The sequence below is a fragment of the Hypanus sabinus genome, chromosome 30, assembly GCF_030144855.1.
Source record: "Hypanus sabinus isolate sHypSab1 chromosome 30, sHypSab1.hap1, whole genome shotgun sequence".
Classification (NCBI taxonomy): domain Eukaryota; kingdom Metazoa; phylum Chordata; class Chondrichthyes; order Myliobatiformes; family Dasyatidae; genus Hypanus; species Hypanus sabinus.
The window spans coordinates 26253975-26275509 of NC_082735.1; the positions used below are offsets into that span (position 1 = coordinate 26253975).

The 21535-nt window shown below is 40.2% G+C and overlaps 1 protein-coding gene across 1 annotated transcript in view; it reads left to right on the forward strand.

Annotated features, from left to right (window-relative positions):
* The window catches only part of LOC132383464 (microtubule-actin cross-linking factor 1-like), a 509885-nt gene that overhangs the window by 313837 nt on the left and 174513 nt on the right, over positions 1–21535 (forward strand). The window contains exons 39-46 of the mRNA XM_059954443.1: positions 1874–2023; positions 2177–2392; positions 7730–7948; positions 9813–9962; positions 12376–12609; positions 14592–14855; positions 17526–17754; positions 18547–18863. Coding sequence (XP_059810426.1) covers positions 1874–2023; positions 2177–2392; positions 7730–7948; positions 9813–9962; positions 12376–12609; positions 14592–14855; positions 17526–17754; positions 18547–18863 — 1779 coding nt within the window. The remainder of the gene's footprint in view (positions 1–1873; positions 2024–2176; positions 2393–7729; positions 7949–9812; positions 9963–12375; positions 12610–14591; positions 14856–17525; positions 17755–18546; positions 18864–21535) is intronic.

The window sequence follows — 21535 nt, forward strand, 5'->3', positions numbered from 1 at the left end:
AGTTGAACTGCACGTGCATGTAAAGAGAGTGTCTTGGACCTCCAGGTGGTCCACAGCAGGGGTGATTGGTAAGTTCATGGCCTAAGGTAGAAGGAAATGAGTTATAAAGATCTCGTTGCAAGCACATGCAGTTCAACTCTTTGAACGATTATGCAGAAAGTTTGAAGTTAATAACTCATCTCCTTCTACCTTAGGCTACAAACTTATCAATCACCCCTGATGTGGACCACTTCTGGAGGTCCAAGGCGCCAACTTCTACAAAGAAAGGATCCGTATGCTCCACGACCGCTGGACTAAGTGTGTAATTGTAGGAAAAATAAATGTGCTAGGTTTTCTAAAATTGACTTCTTCTACCTTAGGCCACAAACTTATCAATCACCCCTCATATTTTTTGGATCAGCCGAAAGGCACGTCCTGGAGCCAGTATATCAGAGATAACATTCTTTACTCTCCTAGCAGAATAGGTTAAATAAAACAGACTTCTGCATTTCTTGTTGGATTCATTTTGATCACTAAAATCTGATGACTTTTCCCACTCCAAAGCTGGCCACAACATTGAAATTCTTAAAACATATTTTGCTCATTGAGCCAAAAACATCAGAGGCTGTATTTATCTGTTTTGGCAGCTGTATTTAGTTCCAAAGGAATCTTCAGTAAACCTGTTTCATCCAAAAGTATACACTCCTCTGTTTAATGATATTGTTATGTCTTAAGCAATTTAATATCCAAGCTGTTTATTCCAGTCAGATGCCATTCATCGTACTTGGGCTGAGAGCAGGGCAGCCCGGTAGTCTAGTGGTTAGCACAACGCTTTACGTTGCCAGCAACCTGGGTTCGTTCCTGGTACTGCCTGTAAGGAGTTTGTACCTTCTCCCCATGACCATGTGGGTTTCCTCTGGGTGCTCCAGTTTCCACCCACAGTCCAAAGACACTCTGGCTGGTAGGTTAATTGGTCGTTGTAAATTTTCCCGTGATTAGACTGGAATTGCTGGAGAATTGCTGGGTGTTGTGGCTCAAAGGGCCAGAAGGACCTATTCTGCATTGTATCTCAATAAATAAATAAACAGACTATATAGAGTGATTTTGCACTGGAATATAGATTTGAGTTCAAAGATTAGTGCTCTTTATGATATGCCTGCCACTTGTGCTATCATGTTTAGCTATCGCCTCAACCTGTTAGACTGAAAGAAGTAAAGGGTCTCCAATTATGAGTCGGGTAAGGAAAGGGAAAGAAAGTAAGGAAAAGGCAAAGTGGATTAAGAGAGAAAAGGAATGTAAAGAGCAGCTTTTCTTTCTCTCCACCCAGAGACTGGTGTGTAAAATTAATTTGCAGTGACGGAGCTGATATTTAGTATTGTCAATGCCTACCACCCACCAGGCTGATAAAAGGATTTTTAAATTAGAGAGGATGAGTCCTAACTTTTCCTGATGAGTGCAGTTCATATTTATCAGTTAAACATGGCGATTTCACGCCATTCAAAGTCCTTGAACAGTGAGATGGTCAGGTGACGTAATATCTGTCTGAAGCTCTGGGCAGGGGTATCCAACCTGTGGTTCGCGAACCTCTTGGTTAATGTAGGGGTCCATGGCATTAAAAAGTTTGGGTACTCCTGGATTAAGGTGACGGTAACTTCCACAATTCCATACTTAACTCTGCACATGTGACAGTAAAAAAAATTCCTGTTGGATATCTGCATAAACAGTGGTGAGCAGTGTTGGGGTCATCCTGAGTTTTTGCTGCTTACTGCTGCCATATTGTATCAGCACAGATCAGTCAGTATTGCAATTAAAAGAAACATGCAAACTAATATTATTTCAATTGAACTCCATCTAATTTTAATTTTATATTTTTTCTTGTTGCCTGCATCGCCAGCCTTTGTACAGTAAGCAGCAATGCTTAGAGCACGGCGAAAATTTTGTTTCTTTCCTCTCTCGCGTACTGGACATAGAGGTCAGACTGAAGCAGCAGAAGCCAGTTGGTACGAATCCTGCGATGCTTCTTGAGCAATTGTACTTGGCAGAGGTTAGTGCGTTATCTTTAATGGTGTAGATTTATCTCTCTTTACCAAAACTGAATTCTGCATTGGACAGGTACCTAAGGTTTTGCATATTGCTCATTTAGATTTCTCATTTTTGTCCCCGTTGAAAACTCTGGTGTCTTTCACGCTGTCTCTAGGGTTTTGAAGCCGAGCTCGAGAAGCTGTCAGTCCAGATTGATCAAGAGTTGATACTGGTTAATGACATACTTAAAGGATGCGCACAAAATGTACCTGGTCAATTACTGAAGACACTTGAGAAAGACTCAAAGAGCTTGCTGACAGCATTTACCTCAGTCCGTGAGGTGTCAAAAACTTGGCTTGGAGATTTGAGAGACATGCTGGCAACCAAAAAAGTAAGAAGAATTTCATATATTACAAAAGAAAATGTTTTTATTTACTGTAAAGAACATTAGAAAATCTGCAGATGCTAGAAATCCAAAGCAATGCACACAAAATGCTGGAGGAACTCAGCAGGCCAAGCAGCATCTATGGAAAAGAGTAAGCAGTCAACATTCTGTGCTGAGATTCTTCATCGGGGCCCAGAAAAGGGTCTCGGCCTGAAACGTCAACTGTGCTCTTTTCCATGGATGCTGCCTGACTTGCTGAGTTCCTCCAGCATTTTGTGTGTGTTGCTTTTGTGTACTGTTCTCCTTTTCTTTGTGTTTTACCCATGATCGTTTTGTGAAATTAACCATGTACTTGGTTAGTTTGCTTGCAGTAGTGCCTATGCAAGGATAACAAGTAGTCAGAGATGAATTATTATCATTCAACCTATTATTATTGTTCAACCTAACATTGATAAACTACCACCTACTGTTTTCAATTCCTTCATTTTGTTGATGCGTGCTGAAACAGCCTTTGACTAACTTATCTCTGACTTAGTGATTAGAATTTGAGACGGCCCATTAATATCATATAATATTGTTCCCTGATAAATTGTTTTTCCTGGAATTGAGAACAAATTATGCTTGCAGTTTGACTTTTCAACTGATGAAGCATTTGCAGGGGTTAGAGCAGGGGTTCCCAATCTGGTGTCCATGGACCCCTTGCTTAATGGTAATGGCCCATGGCATAGAAAGGGTTGGGAACCCCTGCTTTAGAAGGTAGTATACTAATCCCAAGGTATGGTCTTAATATCCTGTGATCATTGAAGCATTTTTGTCAATGAAATATGCTGATTCTTTTGTCACTGAAGCAAAGATAGGAGAGTAAATCAGTTAAAAAGAAAAGAAACAATTAGGAAGAAACATTGAAAGATAGCATGTTGCTGTTTTATCCTGTAATGAGAAAAGATTTTTTTTCATAAGCTTCTCCTTGGATCAATGCTAATGTGATAGGTGCCCACACATAATGATTGATCGCGAAATTATCTGTTTATTTTCTATTGATTAAACAGTTACTATAAAATGAAGCTTTGATAAATTTTCCAACATCTGGGCACAATATGCTACATTTAATTCTGTACCATTGCCAAAATTATGATGGCAGTATTTCAACAATACTTCAACATCAATCATAAAATACACACTTGTTCAGCCAGCAAAGTGAGCAATATTTGGAATGGATAACTTGTTTCTTTAAACCACTTGCTTTTGCAGCTCTAAAATCAAAGTCCTATGTTCTTTATGAGAGTGCCATTATTTATTTGGTCTACATTAAATGGTTTTGTTACATGAATGGAAATGTGCCTCAACTCTTTTATGAAATTCGGAGAATGATGTCTGTGTCTTGTACTGTACTTGATTTGCCAGTTTTATCAGTAATCAGACAACTAGGAAAATTGTCAATTGTAAAGTCTGATAATTGCCTCGCCTTAAATACATTGCAATTAATTTACCAGGGTGAAAACATCTCTTCAGTATTTGTGTAAAACAACAGGCCAGAACTTTCTGGAAAATATTTCCAAATTGTCCAACCTGGAATTCTATTCATTCGTATTTTATGGAATCTACTCATTTCAGTAGAAGGAAATATCTTTGAGGGACAAGATTAATGAACCAAAGATTCAAATCTATGTTTTAATTTTTTTAGGTTTCAGTGATTTTGTTTTTTAAACAAACTTGTAATATTTTCGAATGTTCCTGAACATACTCGTGCAGAGAAATTAGTTTTTCTTTGAGTCAGTGTTTAGTCAGTGCGCACAATTTAACCACTTGTCAAAGACTGATGAGCTGTTTATGGCTGGTAAGCACATGGATAAACACACACATATGACATTGATGCAGGGTGGCCTTGATGCTTAGAAATAGGACTGCCAGGGTGAACAATTCAAAATAACACCTCTACAAATGGTAAATTGTTATTTAAAAATTGAGACAGTACTGAAAAAGGTGGCCGCTGGTTGTCAGAGAGGTCTGGTCTATACCTCCCTCTAGCTCGTGTGGTGCTTGGCTATGCAGTAACTGAAATGCTCCATTGCAAATGGCCTTTCTTGCTGTATAGCTGGAAGTGGACTTATATGATTGAATTACAGTATCTGAAGAGATAGAAACATAGAAAACATAGAAAATAGGAGCAGGAGTAGGCCATTTGGCCCTTTCAGCCTGCACCGCCATTCATTATGATCATGGCTGATCATCCAACTCAGAGCCCTGTACCTGTTTTGAGTAGATGGCTGGGTACTGAGAGTTGTGGGGATCTATTTTATTGGGGATACAGTGCAGAATAAGCTCTTCCAGCCAAATGAACCATACTGCCCAGCAACCCAGCTGTTTAACACTGGCCTAATCACAGGACAGTTTACAATGACTGATTAACCTATTAACCAGTACGTCTTTGGACTGTGAGAGGAAACCGGAGCACCCAGAGGAAACCTGTGTGATCACAGGCAGCACTGGAACTGAATTCAGAAATGCCTCGAGCTGTTACAGCATCACTCTTACCGCTACGCTACTGTAGCGCTCACAGATCTGGCAGAAACTTGTCCAAGCAAACACAGGCTGGCTCTTCTACCATTCCACCCAGGTATGATGATGGAAGTGCATTTAAAGATGCAGTTGTAACATTGGAATGAAAGCACGTTCCCATAAATAGCTATTGGGTAAATGTCTAGTTAATTTGTTTTCAGTTTGACTGATTGACTAAGACTTGGGGATTATTCCCCTCCTCTTCAAAATTCTTGAGAGAAGTTTGAGCTTCAGTCTTAACATCTGTCTGTATGATAGCATCTTCTTAGTGAGCAGTGAACTGCAATGAGTCTCTTGGAATTGCAATGTTAGCAGAATCAGATTTAAGTTTGTTATCACTGATATATGGCATGAGATCTGTTGTTTTGTGGAAGCATTGCAATGCACACAAAATTACTACAGGTTACAGTAAGAAACACAAAAATAAGTGCAAAAAGAGAGCAAAATTAGTGAGGTGGTGTTCAACACCATTCAGAATTTTTATTTTATTTATTGAGATACTGCGCAGAACAGCTCCTTCCAGTTCCGCGCCACCTAGCAACCCCTGAATTAACCCTAAGACAATCTACAATGACCAATTAATCTACCAACTGGTAAATCTTTGGACTGTGGGAGCACCCGGAGGAATCCCACGCAGTCACGGGGGAGATCGTGCAAACTCCTTACAGGCAGTGGCGAGAATTGAACCCAGCTCGCCAGGCTGTGCTAGCCACCACACTACCGTGCCGCCGCACTATATTGTGGAAGAGTAAGCTGGTAGTGGGAAAGGATGTTGAGTGTGCATCTTAAGGTGCCTGTACCTCCTCTCTGTGGTAGTAGTGAGAAGAGGGCACGTCCTGGTGAGAGTTCCAGTGATGGATGCTGCCTTTTAAAGTGGTCCTCAATGGTGGAGAGGCTAATTGGAGCTGGCTGGGATTTGACAACTATCTACAACTCTCTGCATTCCTGTGCATACCAGACGGAGATGCAACCAGTCAGAATGCTCTCCAGAGTACACCTGGAGAAATTTGCTGACACACCAAATCGCCCCCAAGCTCCTACTAAAATATAGACACTGGCGTGCCTTTGTTATGATTGCCCAAGACCTGTGCCTTGGACCCAGGAGAGATCATCTGAGATGTTGACAGCCAGAAGCTTGAAACTGTTCACCCTTTCTACTGCTGACCCCACAGTGAGAACTGGTGTGTGTTCCCCTGACTTTCCCCTTCCTCAAGCCCACAATCAGTTCCTTGTTCTTACTGATGCTGAGTGCAAGGTTGCTGTTGTGACACTGACCAGCTGATCTGTCTCATTCCTGTATGTTTCCTCGTCACCATCTGAGATTCTTCCAACGATTGAGTCATCGGCAAATTTGTAAATGCTGTTTCAGCTGTGCCTATCCACGCAGTTGTGGATATCGAGAGAGTAGAGCAGTGGGCACATCCTCGAGGTGTAACTGGATAGACTGTTGACGAGAAGGATTTGTTATTTCCAATCTGTACTGACTGTTTGCTCCCAATGAGGAAGTCAAGGATCCAGTTGCAGAGGCCCAGGTGTGAAGCTTGTTGATTAGTATGGAGCGGATGATGGTGTGGAATGCTGAGCAGCCTGACCCGGGCTGAGTGTTGAGCTAGTGAGGTTGTATCTGCTATAGACCTGTATGATCAGTGTCAGTAGGCAAATAGCAGTGGGCCCAGGGCCTTACTGGGGCAGGAGTTAATTCTAGCCATGATCAACCTGTCAGACCACTCCCATTACTGTAGATGTGAATGCCGCTCACTGTGCTCCTCTTGGGCGCTGGTTTGGTCGATGCCCTTTCAAGGTGGGTGGGAACCTCCAACTGCAACAGGAGAGAGGCAACCTTGGAAATCTTAACTAGAATTTCCTATACTTTGCTCGTGTATAGCGGATCCGTTACAAGATCTTTCTCAAACAAGAAGCTTAGATAATGTGAGACACTCTGGAATCAACAAGATAAGAGAGGGATTGCGCTATTGATTAATTGCATTGGAGTAGTTAGTTATAGAATTTGTCTGTGGTGTTGATTAGTTACTTAAAGAACTTCATAACACTATCACTTTGTGAGATGTAAAATAACTTGTGTAGATTTTGAATGCCTTCTAAACTGCTCATATCACAGAATTAAAACAGCCTTAAGAAAAGTAATGCTGTTGCTACAGATTGGGAAACATTGTGCTCATTGATTTCTCCTTGGCCCAAAATTTGTTCTGGCTAAAATCATGAAGTAACTTTTTTTTCCTTGGTTGTTTTCAGAACCAGCTTTGAAATGATTGCTCATTTTAGCTACATGAGTATCACTAGGTTTCAATTCACTTTCAAGTCCTGGTAGATTGCCAGATACTAAATTTTAACATGGCTAGCTTCAAAAAACACTGCTTTGTTTGTGATGGACAATATGTATTTGAACCATTGCCTTCTCCCATTTTCCTCAGAAACTGAAAATAAAAATTGTAGATAATCACAGCTTGCCGATTCAGTAATGACTTGAAGCAAAGAAGATAGGTTAATTATCCTATGAGCATTAGAAATTGGACATGTTTTATTCCAATATCCAAGTGTGCCAAAATAAGATTTTGGTATTTAAATACTTTTTATTCCAAATATATGAAATTCCTTGACAATCATATAATTTATCGAGTCAAACCCCAACAGATTTTGGAGTTGTTCTGTTACTCCTATAAAATATTTTTATTGATCTTCTCTATAGTCTTTAATTCAATAATAAAATTTAGGGTTGAGTTCTTGCAATTTGGGGTGCTAATTGGTCCTCCCTTCCTTTTCTAGGAGCTTAACGAATCTACGTCACACACTAAAGCAAATATTGCTGACTTGGAGTTTAATTCGGAATTTGCTCGTGACTCAAGACGACAACAGATCGAACTGTTGCATGAACAATTAAATGAGGGACACAGGTCACTCGTAGATATTTATGAAAAAAATGAGGCACACACAGAATCACCAGATCTTCAACTTCAGGATAAAATACCTGTGGAATCCAAGAAGGTTTGGACTAGGCAGCAGTTCGACTTAATAAGCTTTAAAACTTAGTAGATATTTATAAAACGAAAGTGTCAAATGGGATATAATGTATTAAATACCAATGGACAAAAGTAAGAATTTAATTATTTTGAATATTTAAAGGATGTCAAGTAAGTGCCTGAAATGAAAATGGGAAATGAAGCCATTTGCTTAAGGTTTTTCTAGAGATTTCAACACTAATATATTGGATATATAAATTAAACTCCAATAATCCATTATCCTGCAAACGGTTCAGTATCGGGCTCACCAGACGATGTTTACAGTTTACACTCACCAGGGCCTTAGTTCATGTCCTCCGATTCCACTCACTGGCTCTCTGGTGGGTGTGCTCCTTTCCAGTTGTGCCACTACCTTCCTGCCATCAGGGCCCGGGTTTCTGTCCCCTCTGCCTGCTCTTCCAGACTCCACTTCTGATGACCAGAGTTCTGGTTCCGACCTCCGTTTCTGTTCACCAGGGCTCTGGTTTCTGCCCTGCCTTTAAACTCATCTGATTTTGTTGACCACCCTGTCTTGAAATTTACCTGGTTCCATTTCCCAGGCTCCCTCAAAATTTACCGGTTCTTGTTTTCCACTCCCCCTTTAAGCGCCTCGAACTCACTGAAATACTACAGTAATCACACCTTTTAAAAGGTGGATTTTAAAAAATCTGTGGGAATATTGATTAAATGGCATCTGATAGTCTGGAAAATTTGCTAATCTGTCACCATCAAAGTGCCATGTGTGCTGGATTAACAGAATTTCACTTAATAGACTTAAATTAGAAATAAACTGAGGTCCATTGGCTGTTTTAAAGAAAATGTGCTCAGCTGTTTTTAGTATGGTTTAATGTGAATTGGGTATATGGTGCATAACCCAAGTACTGAGAAGAAATTCCATGGGATTTGAACCAGTGTGTATATTGTGCATATATGTGCATTCTAAACAGACCGTGTTGATTATTTGTGTGTCTTTTTGTTCAGCTGCAGTGCTTTCAGTAACCCTCCTAACCAATGTTCATTGAGTCAATCTTGTAACCTGTTTGCCTTGCCTTTTCCAGATACTTTTGTTCCGTTAACCGCAATGGCTCACATAATGAAGATAATGCTTTGCAGTGGATCTGAAAATGGTCATTGAAGTGTTCATTGTGGTTTATAACTGCAAGACCACGTGCTAATAGTTCTTGTCATTGTCGTTCAATAACAACTGATTCCTTGCTGCTTCTAAAACATATTTCTGTGAAGTCTCCACACAATGACTTCCCTAAGTATTTGTGACACATCTTGCTCAATTGTACTAATTCATAATGTGGTATCTGTAGTGTATCTAAGGGCTGGAGATGAGAGCAGATTGCTTGTGACGGCTATTTACATTCAAGCAGCTCTTTGAAAAATTGTCTCAGCCAAGTATTCTTCATGGATATCTGACTGTATACTGTAAGCTTTTTATCTATAAGTTACAATACATTAATTTCTAACTGGCAACAGCACCCACTAATTTTCTTTCATCAGTCCTGAAATTTAATCAAGCAGTTTCCATCCATCCAGTTTACTAGATTACAAATGATTTATTTTCAAGCACAGCTTTCAAAATCTTAAATATTCTATATAAATTCTTAATTATAATTGAATGAACTGGAAGTTTTATTGACAACTGCATATTCATGATTGAGTTTGATCAATTAATGTTAAAGTTTTATTGGTTTATATCAAAAATCTGCTATATATCTGTCGTGTTCACCCAGCCAGAGATATTCTATAGATAACACTAGGGTTATATTTGAAAATGCTGGTTATGAGAGTTAGCAGAACACAAATGGAAATGGGGAATATACGTTTTTGTTTCTTTACAGTCTCGACAGGAGCAACAGGAGGAATGCAAGCAAAAGTTGGATGAGATCGGTACTTGGCTGTCTCAGACAGCTAACATGGTAGCCAGTCACCAGGTGGCAGTGAGTGAATGTGACCTGCCAGCTCTTCACGAGCAACAGAATGCGATTCAGGTTTGTGATAGCAATTCTATGATCAAAGAGCACCTTCTGCATTAAATCAGTCTGTTTCCCCATCATCAGATCTGAACACAAGGCAAAAAGAAAGGGAGATCCTCTTTTGAAGGACAAAAGCAGAACCTAGAGCCCCACGGTAGCATACTTCGATAATAAATTTACTTTGAACCCCACAACAACAGGCAACTTCCACTTCAACACTCTGTCTCAAGAATCTGGATGTTGACTTAAAGCAGGCTTCATTACTGAAATGGAGCAGAAATAATAGGGATTTCTAGATGACCTGAAGGAATAATATCGGCAGGCCAATGTCACTAAAAAGAAATAGAGCGAGTTTAATGATTATTTCTAGCACTGTAAATTGGGTTTAGTAAATATGGTTGTAATGAATTAAAGTGGGATTTTTCAAATAAGCTAATATACCTATGAAGTGGAACTTGCTATGAGGAAGAGTGCACTTGACATTCAGTTGATTCCAACAAAATGAAATGCAGCAGCAGCTCCTTAGAAATGTTTAAACAAGATTGTGTAAATCATACTAAAAGACTTGGAGTTTGTTGCCCAGTACTTATTATTTATTATTTATGTAATTTGAGTTGGATATTTTTCAACTGCAAAGTCATCAGTAGCGAAGTAAATACAATATCCAGACGTGCTTCTGCTGTAACAGTAGCTGCACATTTCAGTCCTCAGCCAGGACAGTAGCAGTCTGGCCTGGGATTCCAGCTTGGTGAGAAACTTGGAAAGATAATCAGAGCGACAGGACCGGGACAGAGTTGACCTACAAACTGGTTAAACTGCTGTCAGTTGCACAGGAGGTAGCTGGCACGGGGACTTCTAAAGGAACGTTAAATTAAACACTTGAGAAAGCAAGACAGAGGAAATTCATAAATAAAGAGTGCGGCATTGAGGTGAAAGCATTACAAGTCAAAAAGGAGCAGTCACACGGAGCACAAAAAGTCACACGGAGCAGTGTGTTCACAATGTATCATGGAGAAGCTGCAATTGAGAAATCTATTATAATTAATATTTACAAATGAGCTCACGCAAACGTATCACCTGATGTTCAAAGTACATTTATTATCAAAGCATGTATACCATACACAGCCTTGAGATTCGTCCCAGTTTGCTGAGGAGAAAGAACACTAATCGTGCAAACAATAAAAGTAAGCAAATGGCATCCAGAATTGAAGTTCACGAAAGTGAGCCCACAGACACAAAGCCAGCGGCTAATTCAGAAGCCTGCCATTTGCAGGCCACAGCATCAGTTCGGCGTAGAGAGGAGTAAATCAGAATTATCTTTCAGGTATTCTGCAAAAGCAGAATGCGTGTTTATAATTTATACCTGACTTAACTCTTCAGATGCAGCAGAGCTAACTATTTTTTCAGCACAGGATTTTTAACGTTTCTGTGCATTAAAGCTTGCAATTTGCCTTTCCTCGAAATAATTTTTTATGAGATGGACCATCATTTCAGAGTTCAATTCACTTAAACTCTTTTCATAAACCACTTTTTATTAGATCTCCAGTTTGATAATTCAAATGAAATTCAGTACCTTTACAAATGTCATTGAGGTTGTTAGCAAAAGCAGAGCTATTCCGATATATGTTCTACTTCTCAAACTGCTTGTACTAATTTGCTTCAAAACAAAATAGCAATTGTGAACTGTTTTTAGAATTTCCAATTGGATCCACTCTGTATGATAAAAAAGACATAGCAGTGGGCTCACTATGACCTGTTTTCTATCATTGATACAAATATCAATTACTTCTCAACTGTACAGTGGTATGAAATGGACAGTCTTTGTACTGAAGGGATGTCTGTGCAAAATTCAATGGGATCTTAAGTGTTATGATGACTTCAGAACAGGCACATCTTAAGAGAAACTCTCCAACGCAAGACAGTTTGCAAATGCTGGAAATCCAAGCAGCTGCAGACTTTCTGTGTGTTTGTGTTGCTTGAGAGAAATTCTGCTGTGTCAGAAATCAGTAATCAATGGATGTTTGTATCTGAGCATTTTATTCCACCTATAGAACCTAACCGTTTTAGGAACTTCAGGAACCGATATGGGGATTTCTGAACAAATGTGTTGAAATTTCTCATGATTAAAAAAAAGACTTGTAGGCATTTTGGTCCAAGACTTTTCACAAGTGATGGGGTAGAAACTTTACCGGGCTCAACATCTAGTGACTAAAACCGAATATAGCAAGTTTACTAGGGCAAAATCCTTTGGAATTTGGGGAATAATCTTTTGTTTTAAATAAATGTGTGCTTAAAAAAAGGTTACAGGAATTTGATCCAGGCAGGAAGAACAGTACATATAGGTGTAAAATAGATTGTCATTAGTTTTTTTATTTTTTTTTCCACAAAATTCTGATTAAATTATCTTTGCTGATACATTTCCTCACAGGCATTACAAAAAGACATGCAATCACGTGCTGCTGTTATGGAGGATGTGATCAAAGCCACAGAACATTTATTGGAGGAAAACCAGGGAAAGCTAGATTCGGAAGAACTGGTGGAAGTTGAAACGAAACTGTTGGAAGTTAAAGCTCAGCACAAAGTCTTGAGTCAAAGTGCTGAGAAACTTCAGAAGCAAGTAGACAGTGCCTTAACAAAAGCTGTCCAGCAAGAAACCGAAAAGGTAATGCCTGAGAGAAAATCTGTAAATGTGTTAAAAGTCACTACAATATATTCTCAAGTTACAGCAGTTCAAGGAATGGAAATTCACCCTTATGGAATTTATAAGTCACTACCAGAAGATTTGAGATGCAGAATAAAAATTAACACTTACAGAATTTGTGTCAGGGAGAAAAATAACTGAACAAACCTAAAATGCAAAAGAACCAGTAATTTTCGTCAGTTTTTGTCAAGATCTTGGCGTTACAGAGAATCTCCAGATGGATAGCTACATAGCCTCAGAATAGAGGGGCATCTATTTAAAGTGGAGATGAGGAGGAATTTCTTTACCCAGGGAGTTGTGAATCTGTGCAATCCATTGCCACAGGTGGCTGTGGAGGCCGTCATTGGGTATATATATAAGGCAGAGTTTGATGGTTCTTGAGCGGTCAAGGGCACGAAGGGATACGGGGAGAAGGCAGGAGATTGGGGCTGAGAGGGAAAATGGATCAGCCATGATGAAATAGCAGAGCAGACTCAATGAGCCAAACGGCCTATTTCTGCTCCCATATCTTTGGTCTTATGATTTTCTAGGAACACAGCCTTTCCATACCATGGGTGTACTGTACTGCAATAGCTGTTTTATATTGGCAAACAATGTTTTAAAGAATAGATTGAAATAGCAGCAATTTAATGATGCTTAGAATATAACATTTTTATAGTTAGCATAGAAAATGACAGTTTGGCCATGAAAATATCAAGTTTGCACATAGTAATCAACAGCTGTATAAAAGATAATTCCTAGACAGAATAAGATGGATAAGAACATAAAAGCTTTGTTATTATCCTTCTTCTAAAGTAATTGTCCTGCGCAGGTTAGCTTTTCAAGTAACAATGATGCAGATGGACTTTGTGCCACTTGTAGCACAGTGAGAAATGGTGGTGGGTTGTGCAACTGAAAGTTAACTTGGGTTTGGCCTTTGGTGTAGGAGGCGGAGAAATGGAAATAGCTACTCTGCAAGGTGATTATGAGCAATGGAGCTCTCGCCAATGTACAGAGCACGGGGCACGTGACTGAAGATTTCAGTTTTCCAGAAGAGACTCACAAGGTTTAGGCTATGCCATAGGCTTTGTACAACCAAGGATCATGTTGATAGTGGTGGGACAGTGATAGACAACAGAACAGAAATGTAGGAGGGTAAGTGGTGGTGGCCTCACACTAGGAGAGAGCAGTTGACCTGCAGGTGGAGATTTGTGGGTGTGTTTTTTTTTTACAAAGGTGGGGGACATTGGGATACAGAAGATAGAATGCAAGCTGCTAAGAGCTAAGGTAAATTCAGGGGGAGCGGAGAAAGGCAGGGCAGAGAGAAACTGTGGGGTGGAGTTGGAGAAAATGGAGTGGGCGAGATCATTTTTGTGTGTGTGTGTATAATTAGAGAGTGTCAGTGTGCCTGTTTTTGCAGCAGAGCCTGGTCTTTTAGTATTTTTAATCTCCTTCCCATTAAGACATATCTGTGGGCAAGACCATATGGTTATCCATGTTCAAGTTTGATTGGGTTGAGTAGTTCTCCAATCTTGGCCATTTGCAAATATTTTGTCACCGTGTGAGGAGACATTGTCAGTGTACTGTTGATTATGATGTGTCCCCCAAATGCTTGGCCTTTATATACTTTCCAGTCAGCTGAGTGAAAGTATATTAAGGCCAACCATTCGGAGGACACGTCACAGTCAGCAGCGCACTGAGGCAGTCTCCTCGCATGGTAACGAAATGTTTGCAAGTAAGTTGCCAAGATTGGAGAAGAACTCAACCCAAGCATCAACAACCTGAGCTACACATCTTCCAAATTATGTTCATGTTTAGTTGAAGTGGTTTGCAGTGGTCACAGAATTTACACACAGGAGCTTTGCCTAACTACAGGAGAGAATTTTTAAATGCTGCTGAAAAGCATCGGAACTTATGTGAAAACTTCATCATATCTTCGAACTAATAGAATTTTGTGATTATAGGCCAAAGCAGAAGAGGAACTTGAAGAAAACAAGGTTAAAATAGACAGTCTTTTGGAGTGGCTGTCAGCCCTGGGGCAGCAGGCAGTGTTGCATTCCCATCAAGCAGGGCCCCAGGAGAAACAGAATGAGAAGCGTTTACTTGGTATCGGTGAAGATGAAGTGGATGCACTCGGAAATGGTTTACAACCGCAAGGCCAGAATGATGCCATGGATTCTCTCGCTGGGATGGGAGGAAACCTGAACCAGCAGCAACAGGCACTGAAGGTATAAACTCCTCCAGGGGCTTTGGACATGCGCATGTTTAATGGAAAAACAGAAAATCACTGCTCTGTTCTTTTGTCCTTAATGTCCCATAGAACTAATGTCATAGCTTAAAGAGAATCTTTGTACATCATAGAGTCAAGAAGTCAATTTTGGTCATCATCATTATGTGCCATGTCGTATGACATCGGCAATCATGGTCTCATGACCATGATTGTTCTTGGCAAATGTTTCTACAGATGTGGTTTGCCATTGCCTTCTTCTGGGCAGTGTCTTTACAAGATAGGTGACCACAGCCAGTATCAATACTCTCCAGAGATAGTCTGCCTGGTGTCAGTGGTCGCGTAACTGGGACTTGTGATGTGCACCAGCTGCTCATACGACCATCGACCACCTGTTCTCCTGGCTTCATGTGACTTGGACTGGGGGGGGGCGGGTGCGGAGCAGGGAACTAAGCAGGTGCCACACCTTGCCCAAGGGTGACCTGCAGGCTAGTGGAGGAGAGGGGCATAGGGGCATCTTGCACCTCTTTTGGTGGACATGTCTCTATCGCACCACCCAATGTTGATAAACATCTTAAAATTTTGAAAATACGTAGCAGACCAGGTCGCATCTATTTCCAGAATTTTCTATTTCACATTTTGATTCTTTGCAAAAATTGGCTTTACTAGATTGTTTGTGGAACCTGCTGCCACTTTTACTATGAAAGCAAAATGCTGTTGGAAATCAAAAATAAAAACACAACATACTCAGCAGGTTTTTTTTTAGAGGGAGAAACAAAATTAATGCTTCAGGTCATCCTTTTGTTTAAATTGGGAGAAGTTAGAGATGGAAGAGACGTAGAGAAAGAGAGGGCTGAGAGGAGAGAAAAGGGAAGATAGAGGGATGGATAGTTGGAGAGACTAAGATAATTAGTGCAAGACAGAGGAAGGTAACAATAAGACGAGGGCAAATCTGAAGGAGGCATACGTGGGAAAGGTCAAATTATTCATTGGAAATAGCATGGTTGTTGGGAATCTGAAATAAAATTGCTGGGTATGCTGACCTTCTCAAACTTTCAAACATGGAGTGCCATTTGTAAGAACAGGTTTCAATTCCCACTGCTGTCTATAAGGAAGTTGTACATTCTCCTGGAGACTGCATGGGTTTCCTCCCACTGTCCAAGGACATACGAGTTAATAAGTTGTGGGCATGCTGTGTCGGCTCTGGGAGCGTAACAACATTTCCGGTCTGCCCTGCATAATCCTCACTGATCTGATTTGACATAAGTGACACATTTCACTGGGTGTTTTGATGCACGTGACAAATTAAGTGAAGAAGAGTCCCCTCATGTTCCCCTTAAACTTTTCACCTTTCACCCTTAACCCATGACCTCTGGTTGTAGTCCCACCCAACCTCAGTGGAAAAAGCCTGCTTGTATTCACGGTATTGATACCCCTCTTAATTTTGTATACCTCTATCAAATCTCCCTCAATCTTCCAAGGAATAAAGTCTTAACCTATTCAATCTTCCCTTATAACTCAGGTCCTCCAGACCTGGCAACACCCTTGTAAATTTTCAACTTTCAGATTTAAATTAAATCTGACCTTTAAATTAAACAATTTATTATGTAGCCAAAACAAAATACTACAAATGTTATTAACCTGGAATAATCAGTAACAGGAGCGGTGTCTGGGGAGAGATAAACTATTAACATTTCAAAGTTAATAGACGTCTTATCAGAAGTCCTAAATAGTTCTGAAGTAATGTCACTGTCCTGAAGAGTCATATGTTTCTATCAATATATTGACCAACCTAACTTCTAATTAAGTTTGAATTGAACTACGATTGCTTTGCCCCAATAATATTCAAAGACCTTCCAGACCCTTTTGAACCACGTTTATAACTAAATGCTACACTCTGCTCATTGTTATATAGCCATGCAAGCAGTGAAAGGTAGAAGCGGTGTATTTTACTCACCATTAACAAAGCAGTGACTGGGGAATCTGGACTAACAATCCAGAGACATCTCACCATGCTAATTTTTAAATTAAAAATGGCTAAACTCAGTGAAAATGTATAGTCACAGAATCTGGGCATTGATGACCTTCAGGGAAGAAGGTCCTTTCCCAGTTTGGTGACTCCAGTCACCCTAAAAAGTGATCAATTGTTAATAAGCCAGCCTTGCAAGTTATTCATAGCTGCCATTTTAGAACCGAAAATGCATCTGACATGGCAAAGTCACTGTTCGTCACGCTGCAGAGTCCTCTTCGTGAAGGAATAATGGAAGAATACACACAAAATGCTGGAGGAACTCAGCAAGCCAGGCAGCTTCTATGGAAAAGAGTACAGTCGGCGTTTCAGCAGGAAGTCCAAGGATGTCCTAAGGGCAGCCCACTAGTGTCATCACAGTTTTGGCATTAACTAGCATGCCCACATCTAAATAATTCTAATCCATTCGCCTTTGGAATGTGGAATCAAACCATCTCAAGATGACTTGTAATAAATAATTGATTGGGTATCTGATATGATAATACTACTTAAAGGTTTTAGACTCGAAGCAAATCTGCACTGTAATGTGTTTTTTTTTCGTTTGTATGTTTCAATTGTATTACCACTAAATAGAAATCTTAAGATCCCCAAGACAATTTGTAGCAATGAAACTGACCCTAGTACACGTTGCCTTTTATTTAGGAACATCATGAAATGTTGTTATCACAGCAGCAAGCTTTTGTGTTAGCGACGCAGTCAGCTCAGTCTTTTCTGGACAAGCATGGCCATAATCTTTTGCCAGAAGAGAAGAGACAATTGCAGAGTAATCTGAACGATTTGAAGGAGCAGTATGAGGCAGCACTGTTACACGCAGACACTCAGCTGAAACACGTTCATGCCTTACAGGAAGAACTCCAAAAATTTCTGAAAGGTAATTGAAAGAATTGATTCATTCTCCAAATTTCAATACTAATCTGTTTACTCAGAGTTGAAAAGAATTAAGTAAGATGACAAGAAGCTGCATGTGGTTTGGAATAACATGAATTTTTATTTTATTAAAATACAGCACTGTACAAAAGGCTTAGGCACATATATATAGCTGAAGTGTCTAAGACTTTTGCACAGTACTGCATTTGTCAGTGTGGAGTGGAGAGTAAGGTAAGTCTGACGGGAGCAAAAGATGTTGGGAATGGCGAGGGTGGTGTGCTGCGGGAGGGGTGTGGGACAGGTGGCAAAGGAGTGCTGGGGCAGTGGGGTAGGGGGGTGAGGTGTCGTGTGGGTGCAGACACATCCACCCTTGAGACACCAGCAAGGTCATTTGATTCAAACAATTGTGGTTTATTAATCTTTACAGAATGTCTCTCTGATGCATCCTGCTCCTTCCTCTCTCCCTTCCCCTTCTCCCTACCATGATTCCCCTCTCCCTGCCCCTTTCCTACTCTCAGTCCACAATAGAGACCCCTATCAGAATTGGGTTTATCATCACTCACATAGGTCGTGAAATATTTTTTTGTTGCAGCAGTATGGTGCCACACATAGAATTATTATAGTACTGTGTAAAAGTCTTAGGCACCCTAGATATGTATACCTACAACCCAGAGATTAGCTGTAGTAATTATTACAGATTAAATCTAAATAACTTGGGGCATTTTCTGACCATTTTGAATGCTCTAAAGCATAAACCACCTCAGTTATTTGATAACCATCTTATTTTTTTTAATAGATCATGGTGAGTTTGAGGCCTGGCTAGTTCAGTCTGAGTATGATCTGGAAGAGTTAAAAGCTGGTGAAATGGACTCCAATTCATTGCAAGTCAAGCTCCAGAAACAGAAAGGTTTCTCTGAGGATGTTATTTCTCATAAGGGTGATCTGAGATACATCACGATCTCTGGGCAAAAGGTTTTGGATGCTGCTGATGCCTTTGCTGAAGCTAACACAAGTGAAGACTTCAAGGCCCCTATCGACCCCTCCGTGACCAGCACTCTAGTGAGGGAGAAGTTAGAAGATGCCAAAAGTCGCTATAGCATGCTTCATTCCAAAGTATGACATAATTTATTTTGTTAATATAATGATACTTAAATACTTGCATTGTATTTGACGATTTCAGTTATGTTTGGTGAATTTATTTGCATGTAGATAAACTGACAGATATGCTGGCCGGTGGCATAGTGACTGCCGGGCGAAAGGTCCCGAGTTCGAATCCAGCCGGCTCCCTCCCATGCTTTCCATCCGTGCCTGGGTTGAGTGTCGAGCTGGCAACTCAACCTCGTAAATAAAACCACCTGGAGAAGGACAGGCTCTGCCAGGTTTCAGATGCCCAAGATGAGCAACCACCAAAAAGATCGGTGCAAAAATCTTGTCATGACGGGATCCCGACGACTCCATCAGGAGTTAAGGGCGCACGTGCACACACACGCACAGTTTTGCAAGTTTTTGCCATGGAAGAGGAATTGTGCTAACCTCTGGCCACTTTAGTTCAGCTAAGTAATTCTTCTTCTTGGGCCTTTAGCTCCCAGTGGGCATTAGGTATTGATGACCTCCCGTCTCCGTTGTCCAAAATCTATGGTATGGTTGGGGTTCATAAGTGTTTCTGCACTTCCCTGTACAGGGGATTGGCCAGTGCAGCTTACCCAGAGCCCTGATTTAAAAAGATGAGTAAGTCTGCAAACTCCATGCCAGGTCTAACCTGATGCTGAAGCTATAAGTAGATTTTGAAGTGTAGGCATTGGGCAGAACCAAACTTGTGCTCCACCCTTTCAACTCCTGGAGGAGTCCAACAGTGAAGTACAGCTGGGTAAGTGCAGCAAGTTGAAGACTTGTGAATTTGCATGGGGAGTCAAGCAAAATCCAGGCTTTTGAATAGCTTAAGGCTATTGTTGGACTGTTATTCTCAAGCATTACTGTTACATTGTTTGAAATTAATCTTTTTCTAACTTTTATTTAGTGGCCTTCTCCAGGCTGAGCAAGCGTCATTAGAATTGAACATTCCCTGCTGTAGGACAGCACATGTTGAGTCAGTGTATAGCTCATTTCTTGATTAGCAGTATGACTCAGTGCGGGTTCAAACACTACCAGCCACTGCAATGGTGTGATATTTCTCATTTTCGTTAAGGGTGATCTATTGAACAAAATGGCAAAATATGCCAAATTGAGGTTATTTTCGTTGGGATCCTTAACACTTGCACAAAAGTTCTATGCTTTGAACACCTCCAATAACAGGTGAAGCCAGAGCTTAACTATCCCATAGACTATCAGGACTTTCAAAGTGTGGGGTCTGGGGATGTTCCACCTGAGGTCTCCAGAAGCCTTTCCACCAAGCCCCTCAGACATAGAAGGTCTGCAAGATCTGCCGCCTATATCTAGACCAGGTGTGGGTGGGCAGGTTATATGGGGTCTACAGTTGACAACTTTGGACTAGTCCAGCTAGTTCCATCTGTTTGTGACTGGTGTCCTACTTGCTTTGGGCCCAACCTGTTCCTGTGTGTATTTTTAGCAGTAGAGTTGGTTATTAAACTTCGATTCAAGTTATTCCTCTGCTTTAACATTTTCTTGCTTCGTCCATCAAAGATTTAGATTAATTATTCCACATCTTATTCAACAAAGCTCATCATTTTGAAGTTAATGATATTTAATTGCTCTGAGTTTGCTCTGTCATGTTTTCATGATGTTTGCCACCTTGCCCATCTCAAAACACTCTAGTCAGTTTAATGTGGGCAGTTTTCGTTTAGTCGTGAATTGAATTCTATTTCTTACATCCTTCACATATGTGAGGAGTAAAAATCTTTATGTTACATCTCCACCTGAATATGCAATGTGCAAGTTATAGTAATTTGTAATAAATAGTATATACAGTAAGATATACAACCGAACAGTCAATATAACTTAGAAATACAATACAGTTTCGACATTAAGAACCTGAAAACAAACTAAATAACACACACACACACACACACACACACACACACACACACTCTCATATGACTATAATTCTTTAGTCCCATTAAATGTAATTTGAAAGCAGAGGTACACTCATTCCCTAAAAATCTTCCTAACAAATATTTCAATTGAATTTGAGTAAGTTTATATCCTGGAAGAGTTGAACAAAAAGAAGTTATTTTCAAACCATGATATGTATTGGGTTTTTATACATTTCTTTTAAGCAGTTCATTGCTATGATTTTGTTTTGGGCCTTACTGGGGAAACAATTGAATGGTGAATGTATCTGGAGGGATGGACACATCAAGATAGGTTTCCTGTTACAACTGGAATTAGAAATTTAAATTGGTTCGGCCTTAGCTGGAGCATTGTGTTCACACATTGTGCCGTCGTGGTTTAGAGCAGGGGTTCCCAATCTGGGGTCTACAGACCGTTTGATTAATGGAATGGGTCCATGACGTAAAAAAGATTGGGAACCCCCTGCTTTAGCACGTTTGCCAATGCTTGGTGATGTTACAGAGGAGATCTGCTTGAATGATGAGGATAAGGGACACAGCTTATATCGAGAGACACGAGAACTTGTAGGGTTTTCTTGCCAGAGCAGGGAAAATTAAAAATTTGGTAGAGAAACTTAGACTAAAGGTTAAAAGAGTGAGTGAAGCAAATTCAGTAATAACTTTGTAAAAGTATTAAGGCTAAATTAAAGCGAATGAACTTGCAGAACTGCTGGATTTTTGGGAAAGAACAGAGGCATGGTATTAATTGCAGATAGTATT